General features: G+C 57.3%; 1 protein-coding gene across 5 annotated transcripts in view; it reads right to left on the bottom strand.

Annotated features, from left to right (window-relative positions):
- The window catches only part of ACSF3 (acyl-CoA synthetase family member 3), a 67,975-nt gene that overhangs the window by 7,200 nt on the left and 43,452 nt on the right, over positions 1-17,323 (bottom strand). For 3 of the 5 annotated variants that reach the window (XM_030820419.1, XM_030820428.1, XM_030820433.1), the window contains exons 7-9: positions 14,604-14,730; positions 2,826-2,960; positions 2,178-2,289 (exon numbers count right to left, since the gene is read on the bottom strand). In XM_030820419.1, the coding sequence (XP_030676279.1) occupies positions 2,178-2,289; positions 2,826-2,960; positions 14,604-14,730 (374 nt within the window). Of the gene's footprint in view, positions 1-2,177; positions 2,290-2,825; positions 3,014-6,221; positions 6,289-9,394; positions 9,617-14,603; positions 14,731-17,323 lie in introns of those variants that run through there. The other 2 variants (XR_004031993.1, XR_004031994.1) reach the window with 2 other exon arrangements.

Raw genomic sequence — 17,323 nt, 5'->3', positions numbered from 1 at the left:
GCCTTGGGAGCCACCTCCACGCATCAGTGTAGCCTGGATGTGAGACATGGGTCTTAGGAGATTATTTTGGGGCTTTAAGATTTATTGGGCCGGGTGGGCTTGCTCATGCCTGTAATTCCAGCATTTTGGGAATCTGAGGCAGGTGGATCACTTGAGGTCAGGAGTTCAAGACCAGCCTGGACAACATCGCAAAACCCCATCACCTCTACTAAAAAATACAAAAATTAGCTGGGTGTGGTGGTGCATGCCTATAGTCCCAGCTACTTGGGGAGGCTGGGGTAGGAGAAGTGCTTGCAGACAGAGGCTATAGTAAGCTTAGATCATGCCACTGCACTCCAGCCTGGGCATCGGAGCAAGACCCCATCTCAAAAAAAAAAAAAACAAAAAACAAAAAAGAAAAAAAAAACAATTCAGTGACTGCCTTGCTAGGTTTTGGAACTGCCTGGGGCTTGCAGCCCCTCTGTTTTGGCTGGCGCCTCTCTTTTGGCACTGGTGTATTTACCCAATGCCTGTACCCCCACTGTATCTGGGAAGTAACTTGTCTTTGATTTTACAGGCTCATAGGCAAAAAGGACTTGCCTTGTCTCAGACGAGACTTTGGACTGTGGACTTCTGAATTAATGCTGAAATGAGTTAAGACTTGGGGGACTGTTGGGAAGGTAGGATTGTATTTTGCAATGTAAAAAAGACGTAAGATTTGGGAGCGGCCAGGGAGGAATGATATGGTTTGGATCTGTGTCCCCATCCAAATCTCATGTTGAATTGTGATCCCCCCTGTTGGAGGAGCGACCTGGTGGGAGGTGACTGGATCACAGGGGTGGATTTTCCCCTTGCTGTTCTCGTGATAGTGAGTTCTCACAAGACTTGGGTGTTTCAGAGTGTGTGGCCCCTCCCTCTCCCATCGCTCTGTGACCCCTCCCTGCCCCCCACTCTGTGTGTCCTCCCTCCCCGCTCGCTCGCTCTGCGGCCCCTCCCTCCCCCATTGCTCGTTCTGTGGCTCCTCCCTCCCCCCGCCCCACTCTGTGGCCCCTCCCCCCCTTGCTCACTCTGTGACCCCTCCCTCCTCTCCCACTCACTCTGTGGACCCTCCCTCCTCCCTCCTGCTCCAGCCATGTAGGATGTGCCTGCTTCCCCTTTGCCTTCTGCCATGACTGTAAGTTTCCTGAGGCCTTCCCAGCCACGCCTCCTGTACAGCCTGTGGAACCATGAGCCAATTATACCTCGTTTCTTCATAAATTAAAAAAAAAAAAAGAATTTACGGTAGCTGAAACTAACAGCTTCCTTTCTGAGCTCAGCCTGGCTCTGCCCTGACAGTCCTATGGGATACCCTTATGTCCTGACGGCCTTTGACGAGGCCACAGCTCAGGTTCAGCCCTGGGTGTGACCAAAAGCACTGCTGGCAAAGGGGGAGGGTCTGTGGATCTCATGCATCAGAAACCACTGGGGGTGAGACAGGTGGGACAAAGTCCTCTGGGAAAGTTTCTGGGTAAGGTAAAGGCAAAACAAAAAACGCAGGTGAGTTTAAGGACTGGGTGGTGGCCGCTGTTGAGGAACGGGCCCTGCCCTGGGCATGGAGGGGAAAGTGAAATGAGTGAGGGGATGGTGATGGTGCTGGGGTCTCCGTGGAACTGACTGGAGGTGTGTGAGGTGCCTTGAGGACCCACCCCCAGGGCAGAAGAGGGAGAGGCCGTGCAGGTGCCGGTGGAGAATGGATGGGCCTTGCTGTTTGGCTGGGGCCCAGCGCTGGCTTTGGGGCGGCAGGTGGACAGGCTGCCCATGGCCTGGCCGGGAAGGGCCCAGAGCGTGCGGCCAGCTGGTGTCAGCCCTGGATCTCAGTTCCATGCACCTCCTGCATGGTCTTGGCCTGGCTCATTCGGGATCTCTCCTGGGACCAGGACGGAACCCACCACAGGCCACACAGGGCCCTGTCCCAGGAATGTGAGTTTCTGCCCCCTTGGGATGTTGCCACCAAGTCAAATCTGAGCACGGCTCCTGCCCCCTGCCCTCGTCTCTGCCTGCTATGTGCGGCCTTCAGGTCTCTAAGGACACTCACTGCTGGTCTTTCTTGATCCCTCACTTCCACCTCTAAGACGGACGATGCCAATACCTAGGGTGGCCCTCACCCCTGGACCCCCAAGACCCCATGAGTGCCCCCTGCCCGCCCCACCCAGCCCTACCTGGCCCACTCTTTGAGCTCCCTGTGGGACAGTGAGTGTCCTTCTCGGAGGGTCACCACAGCAGTGACCCGCTGGCCCCATGTCATATCCGGAACTCCAATCACAGCCACGTCTGTGGACAGAAGAACAGTTTGAGGACATGGGAACGCCTCAGTGACCCTTACAGGCCGAAGAGTGCCCGGACGCGCAGGAAGGGCGCAGTCTAGCCGCAGCCCTGGAGCCCGTCCTTGGAGAGGCCCCACTCCAATCACCCGTCCTGGTGCCGGCTGGGCCTGTGGGGAGGGGAGTGAGGACGGGCTCCCCACGGTGGATCTGGGGGCTGGGCACTCACAGGGGCTCTGCCTGCCCGCCCCTTGGCTCTCTGCACTCTCCCTGCCACCCTCCTGCAGGGGCATCATGCAGACGGGAGCTGCGCCCAGCCAGGCCTGGGAGCTCTGGTGGGCACGGGGTCAGTGGCTCCAACACCGAGTAGGCTGCATCCCCACTAGCCCCATGTGCCCTGGCCAGGGCAGGGAGCAGAGGTGAGCATCACAGAGACCCCTGAAGGCAGCTAGGACGGTGTCACCTCATCTGCGATCGTCTAAAACTCAAACATGGAAGGCAGCACCCGTCTAACCTGGCCTCCCTGGTGCAAGTCCGGCCACGCACCTGTGATGCTGGGGTGGGCCAGCAGATGCCACTCCACCTCCAGGGCGCTGACCTTGTAGCCTCCGGTCTTGATGATGTCCACTGAGGTCCGGCCTCGGATCCAGTACTGGCCGTCCTTAAACACCACGGTGTCCCCTGAGGAAAGTGGGCTCTGGTTAACTGGCCGTCCTTAAACACCACGGTGTCCCCTGAGGAAAGGGGACTCTGGTTACTACCATGTGGCAACCCCAACGCAGAAGCAGCTATGCCAGGTAAGCCCATGTTCCTGGTGGTCACGACGTGTGTCCCAAGGTGGGACTGTGCCCATGATGTGGGGTCTGCCCTTCCTGTGGGGTCCCTTCCCCATGCTCAGCTGTATGCACTTCCTCCAGGGGCAGGTCAGCAGTGGGTCCAAAGCCTGCCAGGACCAGGAGGTGCCAGGAGCCCTGCTGGGCCCGTGGTCTGCAGACACCCTGCATTAGTAAGCCAGCTCAGGCCCTGTTTCTGTCAGTGATTGATAACCACTGGTCATGGGTGGGATGCGTGGCCTTTTCTAAGCAACAAGCACAGGGTCTGATGCTTTATCCTCTCTCAGGATGGGTGCCAGGGTGTGCTGGGCCTCCTGGCTGTGCTGCTACTGCTGCAAGGATCCCCAGACGGCACCCCGGGACGGCAGAATAGAGGGGCTCAACATCCCACCACGATGGGGTCCAGCAGTGACTGCCCAGCCCCTCTGGATGGGAGAGGTGCCAAGGCCCACGCAGAGGCCACAGGGAGGGGCTGGTGGCTGAGGAGGACAGGGCCTTTCCTGGGTGCCCAGAACCTCCTGCTGGTGCCCATCTTATGTCCTCCACACCTGACCATGCTGGTCCAAGAACAATGGCTGGGGCTGCCCCACATTTTCCTTCCTAAGGCAAAGCCACGACATGGCCCTTGCTCCTCTCCCGTGCAGTTCCTGGAGGCCTCCTGTGGGAACTGAGCTTCCCCCGTTTTCTTTCTCGAGTAGCTCAACACAGACACCACCAGCCACTGAGGGTGGGGAGTCCGGAAGAGCGGGCTGCAGCCTCAGAGCCTGTACTCCCAGCCCGAAGCTGTCTCATGACGCAGGGGCCCATGGTGCGTGTGCCTGCGAGCGTGTGTGCAGCTGGGAGGGCATGGTATGCGTGACTGTGAGCATGTGCATGCACACGTGTGTGCCCGCGGCCGTGGGAGCATGCAGGGCGTCTGAGGGCAGTGCGGAGGCCTCAGCTGTCTGCTTCCACACACCCCGCACTCCACATGGGTTATTAGCTGGAATAAATCATAAATACTTCATTATACATCACGCTGTTGGACACAGAAAGGCCCCATCCATCACCTCCCCACTCCTTGAGACCCATGGCGTGCTCCTCAGTCTATTAAACAAGACGGATGGGTGTGCGCAGGTGGGCTCCAGGCTTATTTATGGAGCTCTGGAACTCTGTGCTGATGGGAAGCAGAAAAGCCAGAGGCTCCCCGCCAGGACAGTGGTCTCACAGTAGCCCTGGAGTAGTCTGACTGGGAGGCTGGAAGGGGGTGTGCAGGTTGGGCTGTGGGCGGGGGTGGACACAGCCTGTCCCAAGTCCCGTGGGACCCGCCATGGCTCCTGCTCCTGCTGTGCAGCCTGGCTTGTGTGTCCCCTCTGGACCAGACAGCCACCAGTTTTCCAACAGCATCTCTTAATCGCACCGAGCCGCCCGGTCCAGGCTGCACCTGCCCCACAGATGCCACAGCTGCTGACGCCAGGGAGGCTGCCAGGCGCTCAGGGCCCACCACACAGCTTCTGGTCTGGCTCCACCCTAGCCTGCACCACCCAGAGACCCAGCACAGCACGGAGCCGCTGCCCTGCTCTGGTCCTGCCGGAGAGGCCATCACTGCCCGCACCCAAGGCTGACGAGTCCCTGGCACCCTCTTGAGCTGCCTGTGTCCTGGCTCCAAACATCCACCACAGCTGCTCACGGGGCTGAGGCTGCACCAAAGCTACGCCGGCACTGAGCATGTACCACCATTACGCACCCGGCTGATGCTGGGAGAACCTGGGGGGTGGCACAAGGAGCTCCTGTGTGTTGTTTCTAACTTCTTGTGAATGTTTTTTATAAGTTTTAAAAATTTGCTTTTTGGTTTATGGAGCAATTTTCTTCCCAATCTCCAGTAGCACCAGGCCTCTGAGTGGGCTCATCACATGGTGAGCCACGCCAACGTTGGCAATGGATTATCATCATGCAATAACTTGTTAAAGAACAAATTAACATGAACTTAGTTTATGAATACAAGGAATGAGTGCTACAAACAGAGGAAAGGCCCATCAATGGCTGATTAGATGCAAGACCCAACCTCTCCACCCACTGCGAGACCCCCCACGTCTCTTTAGGTGTGGGTGTGTCTGCAGGTGTGGGTGTGTCTGCAGGTGTGGGTGTGTCTCTGCAGGTGTGGGTGTCTCTCTGCAGGTGTGGGTGTGTGTGCAGGTGTGGGTGTGTGTGCAGGTGTGGGTGTGTGTGCAGGTGTGGGTGTGTGTGCAGGTGTGGGTGTCTCTCTGCAGGTGTGGGTGTGTGTGCAGGTGTGGCTGTGTCTGCAGGTGTGGGTGTGTCTCTGCAGGTGTGGGTGTGTGTGCAGGTGTGGGTGTCTCTCTGCAGGTGTGGGTGTGTGTGCAGGTGTGGGTGTGTGTGCAGGTGTGGGTGTCTCTCTGCAGGTGTGGGTGTGTCTGCAGGTGTGGGTGTGTCTGCAGGTGTGGGTGTGTCTCTGCAGGTGTGGGTGTCTCTCTGCAGGTGTGGGTGTGTGTGCAGGTGTGGGTGTGTGTGCAGGTGTGGGTGTGTGTGCAGGTGTGGGTGTGTGTGCAGGTGTGGGTGTCTCTCTGCAGGTGTGGGTGTGTGTGCAGGTGTGGCTGTGTCTGCAGGTGTGGGTGTGTGTGCAGGTGTGGGTGTGTGTGCAGGTGTGGGTGTCTCTCTGCAGGTGTGGCTGTGTCTCTGCAGATGTGTTATATCTCAGCAGGTGTGGCTATGTCTCAGCACGTGTGGGTGTGTATCCCCAGGGGTCAAAGCCCTGGTGCTGAGATCTCCCAGGAGTGGTGACACTGAGTATCTGCCCATCCTCTCTGGCTCTGGGCTGTTTCTGGCATGGTCATTCCCGGAGACCCTGCTGTAGGCCTTGATCAGGGGTCTCTCCCTTCCTGGGCCTGGCTGCCCCTGCCCAGAGATGCTTCTCCTGGCGCCAGTGCTCAGGAAGGACTGCTGCGGGCAGCTTGGGGAGTCGTCCATTCCCTGGGCCCCAGGCCCCAAATCCCGGCTTCTCAGTGATAGCCCTGCCTGGCCTCCAACCCCAGGGTCGTCACAGGTCCCAGCCTGCCTGCTGTGCTGCTCGCATGGTTTCCACTGAGCCATGTGGAGGGAAGAACTGTAGGGGTCGGCGCGGAGCATGGTGCCATCCTCAGGGCCCCAGGCTTCTGTGCTGGAGAAAGTGGCAGCTACACCTGTCGGAAAAAGGCTGTGTCTGAGACTCCCCCAGCAGCACTGGACGAAGCCAATCAGTGCAGGACTGAGACCTGTCTCTGTGACGGATGCCTGTCTCGGGGACGATTCTGAGAGGTGCTTCTGTGCCCAGAACCCGTGCGTGGCGTGCAGGGACCCTCAGTGCTCAGAGCACGTGTGTGGTGTGCAGGGGCCCTCAGTGGATGGTGGCAGTCGTCTGTCCTTCCCACCCCGGGCATCAAAGGGTGGTGCTGCTCTCGGCCCAGCCAGCACCACAGGGCCGGCTCCCCACTCCAGTGTCAGAATCCCCATCCTCACTGCTGCCTGAAGCTACTTCCAGGTGTAGGGAGAGACTTCCCACTGCCCACAGAGGAAAGCCCGAGTCCCAGGATGCCTTTGCCAGGATGCCTTTGCCTGGACGCCTTGGCCTGGACGTTCCTGGCATCTTCCTCGCAAAGGCCCCCTCTAGGCCGGGGCCCTTCAGGGTCCCTCCTGCTGCACACACACGGCCCCTCTGCCATGGTCCACCTCCTCTGGCCAGAGTCTTGTCTGCAAGGCCTGGGCACCTCCACCCAAAGGGGCCGCCCCGCTGCTTCCCTCCCAGCCCTGAGCTTGCCCCTTGGAACGTGTCAGGCTTTGTTCTAGCTTCTCAGCACACAGCAGCCTCAGCTCCGAGGGTTCACATCTCCCTGCCCATTCCTGGACTACTCAGCGTTCGTCTCACCCGCCTTGCTGTGCCTTTGCCAAGGGGAAGAGTGGCTGGTTTTGCTCTTCCAGGCTGGGACGCTGCTATCAAGGGCTCAGGGGCATTGGAGCCAGGGTTTAAACAAAGTCTCAGCCAAGCAAGAGCGGGTCAGACACCGCGGGAGGAGGTCCTGCGGCACCGAGGGCGACTCAGAAGGTTCAGAGCGCTCCAGGGCAACTCGCGATCATTGTGAAATGCACGTCAAACAAGTTAAATAACCTTTACTTTTTATAACAACCTATTTATCAAAATGCATCGATTATGGAATCGGAGTCGGCTGTCAATGGGCTGTGTATCTCCTTGCCCTGATGTGTGCATTAAAGGAGTTTTGTTCTGACAGATACAACGCAGCAATCAATAAACTCCTATTACCTGGATTTATGAGCTGCTTTTGAATTTGGTGCTATTTCATGTCTCTGCCTTCCACTGTAATTGAAAATAAATCTTCCAATGCTCAGATTCAAATTCTCTGGAGTGTGGGTAGAGTGAGGCGCTGCGGTCCCCAGTCCCCCAGCGAGACCTTGTCTGTGGCCTCGGAGGAAGCACTCCTGGCCGGGGGGTGTCCTGACCCACATGCAAGATAAGAACAGCACCTGTTATGCTGTGCAGATCTGGTTCCCGAGCCTGGATCTGGAGTGACACTAGCACCCAAAGCCCGATCCCAGGAAACAAGGTGAAGAGAGGCCCAGACCCAGCCTGTCGGACTTGCTCCCAAATGGCACTGACGCTAGCAACAGAATGTGAAGCTTGGCCCTGGTCCTTGAGGAAAGTGCCAAGGGAAGCCCAAGGCCCTGCCCAAGGCCCCTGCCCAAGCCGCTACCCTGAGATCTCTGCCCTTGAGACCTCTGCCCTCTGCCCCCGAGTCCCCAGCCTCCAAGCCTGGAACAGGTGCCCCCGTGTGTGTGTACAGAGAGGCAGCTGGAAATCAAGTTACATGAAAGGCTACACCAGTTGCCCCTGGGCACCTGGCCAGGGGAGGTGGCTGCAGGGAGGACAGACTGAGGCTCAGAGGGGCAGCGGGGCAGGCGGCCTCCACTGCAGACAGGCACAGGCCACCGCCCAGCAGGAGGGAAGGTGCTGGAAGCTCAGGTGCCCGTGGGCACTGGAGGCTTCTGCACCTGGACTCCAGTACCATCCAGGTCTCCTCTGTGGGCCAAGGGTGGAAGAGGCTTCTTGAAGGCAGAGGGAGTCCCAGTGATGGCCTGAGACCCAGCTCCGCGACCTGCGCTCAGCGCTCACCCGGCGGCTCCCTGACCTTGGCTCAGTCCTCACCTGGTGGCTCCTCAACCTGGGCTCAGGGGTCTGGGGACAGAGGAGACCCTTGTACGTTAAAAAGTCACGGCTGGGCACATTGGCTCACACCTGTAATTCCAGCACTTTGGGAGGACGAACAGGGGAGATCACGAGGTCAGGAGATCAAGACCATCCCGGCCAACACGGTGAAACCCATCTCTACTAAAAATACAAAAATTAGCCAGGCGTGGTGGCGCACGCCTGTAGTCCCAGCTACTCTCGGGAGGCTGAAGCAGGAGAACTGCTTGAACCTGGGAGGCGGAGGTTGCAGTGAGCCGAGATCGTGCCACTGCACTCCAGCCTGGCGACAGAGCAAGACTCTGTCTCGAAAAAAAAAAAAGGGGGGGGGGTCACCAAGTGCCAGGATTCAGCACGGCTGCGGCACCAGCAAATCTGAAGACCAGAAAATGATAGAGAAGCGACTTCTAGCCCTGAACCCTATGCCCAGTCAAACCAGCAAACAAGGCTGAGGGCAGAATGAAGACCTGGAGAGACACGCAAGTCTCCAAGTATGGACCCGACACACCCGCCTCGGGAAGCCCCAGGGGAGAGCAGTCCCCAAAGCTGGGGGCGGAAGAGGGAAGAGGAGGATGCCATGGGCTGGGAGCAGAAGTCCTGACCCGGCAGGAGGGAAGGGGTGGTGGTGACGGGGAAGGAGGCGCCATGGGGAGACCAGCCCAGCCCATGACGAATTGGCACCAGGAGACCAAGAAAACCAAGACTTTCCCGACTCTGGAAAACAAAGAAAGAGGAAAAATCTCAGGGTCCCCTGGGCTGAGTTCTCAGCGGCAACTCCATGGTCTCAACAGCGCAGATGCCGTACGGGACTGAGCCGGGCCGCGCCTGAGGAGGGGCCTCCTCTGCGGGACTCAAGCCACCGCAGCAAAAAGGAGTCGAGGTGGCGGCGCTGGCGGCCCTCAGGATGCGGGGACCGCACAGAAGCAGCAGCCGGCGAGTCTGGGGAAGGGGCACAGCTGTGGTGGTTCTTCTCAAACTGCTAAAACTACTTGGGTCTTTAAGCCATGGGTGTGTAACTTTGGCTTAAAAAAAAAAAAAGTAAAAACACTCACCCTCTGCCCAGAGTCCTCATGTGCTTTCTAGGGAACCCAGGCTAAGATACATCTGAAGGCCATGCCCGTCTCGTGGGCCTGGTGGCCCTGCAGGCTGCACAGAACGGCATCTTGCAGGAGGGCTGGGGCCACCCCTCCTCAGCACGGCCCGTCAGTCAGTTTGGCACCTGCAGGCAGCAAAACACGGTCCCTCTCAGGAGCTGTCAGCGTGGACGTATGGCTCTGAGAAGGGAAGAGAGGGGCTTCACAGCACAGCCTGGCTGAGCGTGGGAGGCCCAGCGAGGTCCCTCTGCAGGATGAAAGGGGCTGGGGTAGGCACGGCCATTTCAGCACCTGTCATCCCCGCGATCGGCTCTGACCTCGGTCGGCACCCTTGGCGCAGAGGTTGGCACCAGCCAGATGAGCCTTGGTTGGGTCTCGGGGCCCCACCAGGATGCCGGTGTTCCTACCCTTGCCCCACAGAGGTGCCCAATGTCCTGTGAAGGCAGGATGGCCAGGACAGAGTTTTGGTCAATGAGACAAAGGCCCCAGGGCTTCTGAAAAGGTCCCTCCCTTGGACAAGGGGACAGCTGCAGGAACAGCCCAGGTGCCCCCATCTGACCTCAAATGTGCCATCAGGCCTGGGGCTCAGCGTCCACCTCGTTACCACAGGGAGAGGCTGTGGGAGGCTGAGAGGCTGTGGGCCGGGACCGTGACACTGCCGGTCCCCACTTGGCCTCCACAGTGCCTGCCAGGGAGCTCTGGCTCCACAGGGGAAGCCCTGGCGGCTGGGGCTGCTGTCCCTCTGATTTTCACTTCTTGAGGCCAATGAGTCCCAACTGAATCACAAGGTCCCTTTAACCCTTTGCCACTGGCTCAGACGTAAGCACCCAACGGCTGAGACCCAGAGGGTTCTGGGGATGCCCAGGGACGCATGGAGCCCCAGCTGGGCCCTGGAAGCAGTGGACTCTTGCTGCTGCCCCTAACATGCCTCAGACAGGGTGACAAGTAAGCTAGTGCCCGGCAGTGGTGCCCGTGAGCACGTGGAGGGCCCGGGTGGCTGGGCTGATGTTCAACCTTGGGGGATGGGGCCACCTGGGCCCAGCTCCCTTCTTGCTCCCTGAGCAGAATTTCTCAGTCTGGGGGTTCTCTAGCCCCCCACTCCCCTCTTCCCATCCTTCCCTGTGAGCTCCTGGTGGTCTTCCGGGACCTGGGGCTCTTCCCCACAATCCTTCCCCACAAGCTCCTGGTGGTCCTCCCCAGGATCCCTGGCTCTTCCCCACAATCCTTCCCCACAAGCTCCTGGTGGTCCTCCCAGGACCTGGGGCTCTTCCTCTCAATCCTTCCCCGTGAGCTCCTGGTGGTTCTCCCGAGATCCCTGACTCTTCTCTAAGGAGTTCGGTCATCAGGTTTCCTCTCCCGGCTGGAGCCTAAGGCGCCATTCACCCCTGCAGGGACGCTGCCCTGCCCCACCGCCCCTCTCCTGACCCCCGGATGCCCCCAGGAGGGGCTGCCGCTGCTCCGGCACCTGCCTGGCAGAGGTGCCCACCTCCGTGTCACCTTCCACTCGCCCCAGAAGGCAAATGTGCGCATGTGTCTCTGAGCGAGGGCACGTGGAGTCAAAGCATCTGAAGAGATCATTTTGGCTGTCAGAGGAGTTACCTGAGACAGACCTTTGACATCTCCTTGGGCAGCAATGGAGACCCCGGGCCTCACAAGCCTGCTGTGTGATCTTGAGGCAGAAGCAGGCTGTAGGCACAGAGGCAGGTGGGGGAGGCAGGAGCGGCCGGCATCAAAGCTGGCAACCTCTCCTCTCATCCTGACCTGGATGAGGCTGCTGAGGAGCTGTAGGCCAGCCTCGGCCATCCTGGCCATCCTCGGCTGTGTCCAGCCATCCCCGGCCGTCCCCTGTGCCCGCCAGCTTATGCCAGAATCCGTGTGGCAGGAGGGGCTGGCCAGGGAAAGGGTTAAGTTTAATTTCTCCTGATTTCTATTTAATATCATGCTCTCCCGGCAGGAGCGGCAGCTGTGAGCTGATTGCGAGCTCTCATTATGCAGCGGCATCGCTAATGGCCTGTGACAAAGGCATGCGGCTTCCAGGCCTTACCCCCGAGAGCCAATTAAACACACATACTCCCTTCCTGTTTGCAGCACATTACAATGAAATTAAACTGAATTTCAAAATCATTTTCTCCTAAAGACATCTCTTTACAATAATTAATGCATGCGATTCCGCCCTGGCTGAAACATGCATCGGCACTGGCAACTGCAAGTGTTTCCGCGCTCACAGCCCCACATCTCACACGGCTGCCCTCCCAGCAGCTCCGGGAGCCCCGCGGTTCGCAGAATCCACAGGGCTGTGGTTCCTGTGCTTTCAAAGAAAAAAACATCTTCAGCTTTTTATCTGAATTTAAAAATAAAAGAACCGGCCAGGCACGGTGGCTCACGCCTGTAATCCCAGCACTTTGGGAGGCTGAGGCGGGCGGATCACCTGAGGTCAGGAGCTCGAGACCAGCCCGGCCAACATGGCGAAACCCTGTCTCTACTAAAAATACAAAAATTAGCCGGGCGTGGTGGCGGGCGCCTGTAATCCCAGCTTCTTGGGAGGCTGAGGCAGGAGAATTGCTTGAACCTGAAAGGCAGAGGTTGCAGTGAGCTGAGATCATGCCCACTGCACTGCTGCCTGGGCGACAGAGCAAGATTCCGTCTCAAAAATAATTAACTAAATAAATAAGAGAACCGCAGCGTGAGTCAGGTTGGGGTCGGGGCATTCAGAGGGCGCTGGAGGGACGCTCAGAGCAAGACCTGCTCAAGTCGGGTTCCTGTAATTCTTCTGCATTTGAAGGGAAGTCACGGACAGGCTTGTTCCCTCAGATCAGCGTGCACTAATGGGGGTGTATAAAAAAGATAAACTGGGAGGGAGTGTTTGATGTGCTGACCACGTCCTGTCACACAGAGGCTTCTAGGGCCCCAGCCCCAGGTCTTCTGCTGATGTCCGGCCCACAAAAGTGCCTCCCAGGGTACCTTGGGAAGCCTGTGAGATGCTGCGTGGGGCACTGGCCTCTGCTCTAGGGGCTCATGGAACCTTCGCTTTGCAAATGTGCAGAACGACCACACACCTAACACACCTGCCTCAGAGCAGCACGTGCTCCAGGGCCTCTGGGACCCACAGGATCAGGCCATGAGGCGGCGAGGCTGCGGGCCAACATGGCCCCTTCCAGCATCCCTCAAGGAGCCCATCCCACCTGCATGCTGCAGCCCCCAAGCTCTGCTCCCTGTGGAAGGGCATGGGGCAGATGCGTTTCTGATTTCGGGCCAGCAGATTCTGATGCATGGAAATGGGCCTCTCTTTTTGGAAAATATTACTTAAAGGTTATTATAAAATAATGATGCTCAGCATAAAATATAGACACGCCAAAAAAAAAGGGAAAAGAAAAACCACGGCAATCTCACCACCCAGGGGTCAGGAGCAACGTGCACATCTTCGGGATAAATACACTACAGTGAGTACCTGCAGCCACACACCCACGTGCGTCCACTCTCCAAATGTCCACCCACGTGCGTCTGCTATCCGAACGTCCACCCACGCGTGTCCGCTATCCAAATATCCATCGACATACATCCACTATCCAAATGTCCATCTGAGAGACAGGACTAGCTGGATTTCCTAGGCCGACTAAGAATCTCTAAGCCTAGCTGGGAAGGTGACCACATCCATCTTTAAGAACGGGGCTTGCAACTTAGCTCACACCTGACCAGTCAGGTAGTAAACAGAGCTCACTAAAATGCTAATTAGGCTAAAACAGGAGGTAAAGAATAGCCAATCATCTATCTCCTGAGAGCACAGTGGGAGGAACAATGACCGGGATATAAACCTGGCAATGGCTGCCCTTTCTGGGTTCCCTCCCTTTGTATGGGAGCTCGGTTTTCACTCTATTAAATCCTTCAGCTACACTCTCTTCTGGTCCATGGTTGTTGCGGCTCAAGCTGAGCTTTCGCTCGCTGTCCACCACTGCTGTTTGCCGCCGTTGCAGACCCGCCGCTGGCTTCCATCCCTCTAGATCCGGCAGGGTGTCCGCTGTGCTCCTGATCCAGCGAGGCGCCCACTGCCGCTCCCGATCAGCCTAAAGGCTCGCCATTGTTCCTGCGCAGCGAAGTGCCCGGGTTCATCCTAATCAAGCTGAACGCTAGTCACTGGGTTCCATGGTTCTCTTCTGTGGCCCATGGCTTCTAATAGAGCTACAACACTCACCGTGTGGCCCAAGATTCCATTCCTTGGCATCCGTGAGGCCAAGAGCCCAGGTCAGAGAACACCAGCCTTGCCACCATCTTGGAAGCGGCCTGCCGCCATTTTGGAAGCTGCCCGCTACCATCTTAGGAGCTCTGGGAGCAAGGACCCCCTAGTAACACATCCACATACGTCCACTATCCAAACGTCCAAATATCCACTGTCCAAATATGCCCCATGGGGCGGGACGGGGGACCCTGGGACCAAGCCAGCTTCTCACAAAGGAGGGGGTCAGGCAGCAGCGGCCCGGCGCACGCGCAGGTTGAGCAGGAGGGTGGCAGCGGGGGCTGCCAGCAGGCTCCAGGGGCGCCGCCGTGTCTCTTGACTGCCACAGGCTTCCTGGGCCACCTCAATCAGGTGGGCAGGCTCTCGCTCACCCACAGGCCTGCTCTGGCAGGCGGAGAGAACGCGCTGATTTGTGGAACAGTAAACAAACAGCTGCACTGCAAACCAACCGCACTGTGTCAGCTGACTTCTGACCCTGGTGGGGAGAAGGATGTGGAGGGCACAAGTGTGGCTAAGCGTGGGGGTGGTGAGGTCTCTGGGTGCAGGGGTGCACCTCGGAGGTGGAGGGTGCCCCAGCCCACGAGGGGCAGCAGGGCCACCGGGAAGGGCTGCGTGGGGCCCGGCGTCTGTGGTCACGGTACGTGCGTGCTGGAGCGGCTGTCGCGCTGAGGGACAGTGTAGCAGCCTTGTCATGGGGCACCGGGGCCCCTGGTACCGAGGGACAGGGCCAAGGAGCCCGCTCTAGAGACCGGTGGGGAGGCCGGGTGCTCAGGAGGCAGTGCCGTAATCGCGGCCCCCAGCCCCACTCCACCGCATCTTCCGCCTTTGGCTGAAAATTCTGGGAACTCCCAGCCTCGGTGTCACTCAACCTGGGCAGCGATGAGTTCTTGCCTGTTCCCTTGGGCTCTCCTCCACTCCCACGGGGCTGGGTCCTACCTGTCTTAAACCAGCCATCCAGGGTGAATGCACTTTTAGTTTCTTCTGGTTTATTCCAGTATTCTCGAAACACGGAGGGTCCCCTCACCAGCAGCTCCCCCTCCTTTTCTTCAAGCCCTGGGGTCACCTGTGGAGGATGAAGAACGTGGAGGTCAGAGCCGGGCACACCCTGTTGGGATTGGCGCTTTCTGAAACTGCGGGCTGCTCCTGGCCCACCCAGGGCCCACCCAGGGCCGCGTGCTTTCTCAAACTGCGTGCTTTGTTGGAATGTTGGAAAATGCAGCTTTGACAGGTGGAAGCCAACCATGCTGAGCTAAGCGTTCCCCGCCGTCCTCTGCGGGCCCCGGTGCCCTGGCCGGGAGCTGGGTGTCCTTTCATTCCTCCCAGAACAGCCACAGAAGCACGTGCTCCTAACCCATCCTCTAGACTCGAGCATGTTACCGGCCCAGGCCTCAGCACTCAGAGCCTGGGCTGGATTCAGGCAGCCTGTCCACGTCTAAAACCGGTGCCCAAATCCCATCTTCGGGGGCCTTTCTCAAACCAGGGAACACAACAGCGGGCATCTGTCCACACCTTGCCCACAGGGGCTGGGGCAGCTTGGAGCGGGCAGCGCCCTCCGCAGGGCTGAGTGGCCAATTACAAGAGGGAAGACTCTGTGGGAAGGGAAGGTGGGGCCCAAGGGTGGAGAGTCCCTGGAGGCCCCTGTTAAGCATGCAGGCACTGCCATGGCCACAGGAAACACAGCCTCACTGTTCTTCTGTTGTGACCATGGAGAGGGCGGGAGGGAGGCTGGGTTATATGAGCCTGGGCTGCGGGTCCCTGCAGCACCAGGAGCAGATGGCGTGAGCACGCGGGAGGCCCTGGACACGGTGGATCTGTGAAGACTCCGGCCGAGCTCTCGGCTCATAGGTCAGGAGGGTCTGGGGAAGGCAGAGGAGCAGGAGCTTCAGGTGAGCAGCTCCATGACCCTCACCCTTCTCTACGGTGAAAGTGTCTGGCTGTGACCCAGGAGGTCATGGGATGCGTACAGAGTCTCACTGAGGCTCATCACCTGCCATCCGGAATGGACTTCAAAAAACCAGGGGCCAGGGAAGTAGGCTGCGAAATAGCAGAACACATTGATCTGATGTGGAGAAAGGACACGCAAACGCCCTGGGGCCAACACTGCCCCACGGTAGCCTATGCCGAGTGTGTCGTCCTGCTGCCAACCTGCCAGCCTGGGCTCCTCCAGGAGGGGCTGACGCCACCCACGGGGGTGAGACACCTGCCCCACGTGGTGACGGGGCTTTCCGTGCAGTGCCCAGCCTAACTGCTGCCTGCTCAGAGCCCTGTGTTTGTTTTTTCAAAGAAACCACGGACTTTATCTGAATTTCGTGAATTTTTCCACTTCTGTCCTTTATCTGCTCCACTGATGTGGTCAGACTGGCCACTGGTCAGTACGCTTGTGGGACATGTAGAGACAGCAAGGCAAAGGCCCTACAAATAAAATGACATTGAGACCAATCCCAGGGAAGGAAGGTCAGACTTTGCAGAGTTAAGCCAACCAAGTCACAGTAAAACAAACACCTCAATCTCTTCGTAGAATGTCAACAAGACCAAGAATCTTATCCCTAACATTAAAAATGTCCAGGGTACAATACAAAGTTACTCAACACGGGAAAAAAACAGAAAAATAGCAACTCATATAGAAAAAGAATACAACAGCACTGAGACAACATAGTTATTGGAATTACCTGAAAACACTTTAAAGCACCATTATTAAAATGCTCCAAGAAGTAAGGGCACACTTTGGGAGGCTGAGGCGGGCAGATTGCTTGAGCTCAGGTGTTTGAGAACAGTCTGGGCAGCATGGCAAAATCCTGTCTCTACAAAAAAGACAAAAATTAGCCAGGTGTGGTGGTGTGTGCCTGTAGTCCCAGCTACTTGGGAGGCTGAGGTGGGAGGATCGCTTGAGGTGGAGACTGCAGTGAACCAAGACTGCAGCACTGCACTCCAGCCTAGGTGATGGAGTGAGACCCTGTCTCAAAAAAAAAAAAAAAAAAAAAAAAAAAGAAAGAAAGAAAGGGCAAACACTTGGAAATAAATGGAAAAACAGAAAGTCTCAACAAAGAAATAACAGATATAAAGCAGAAGCAAACAAAAATTTAAAAACTGAAAAATACGGCAATAAAAAATGTCATGGATTGGTTCAGGAGCAGGACGATAAAGAAACGAATGTGACAACTTGAAGACAGAGCAACAGAAATGACCCAAAATCTGAACAGCACAGAAAAATCACCAGGAAAGTCAACACACAGAGGGCTAACGCTCATGTTACTGGAGTGACAGAAGAAAAGATAACACTTAGGTGCAGAAAGTCGTTTGATAAAACTTGGCTAAAACCCCAAAATTCGGTGAAAACATAACCCTATAAATTAAAGAAGCTGAGAGAATCCCAAACAGGACAAACCAAAAGATGTCCAAGCCCAGACACATCCTAATCCAATCACTGACACACAGAGAGGAACAAGGGTTCCTGCACCCACTGATCTCTCCACGGAAACAATGGAGGCCAGAAAGAAGTGGAGTTGTATTATTATTTTTTTTTTTTTCTGAGACAGACTCTCATTCTGTCGCTCAGGCTGCAGTGCAATGGCATGATCTCGGCTCACTGCAACCTCCACCTCCCAGGTTAAAAGAATCCTCCTACCTCAGGCTCCCAAGTAGCTGGGATTACAGGT

This window comes from Nomascus leucogenys, chromosome 2 (genome assembly GCF_006542625.1).
Source record: "Nomascus leucogenys isolate Asia chromosome 2, Asia_NLE_v1, whole genome shotgun sequence".
NCBI lineage: Eukaryota > Metazoa > Chordata > Mammalia > Primates > Hylobatidae > Nomascus > Nomascus leucogenys.
Note: the sequence above shows the minus strand (reverse complement) of the source record. Positions and strands in the feature narration are given on the sequence as shown.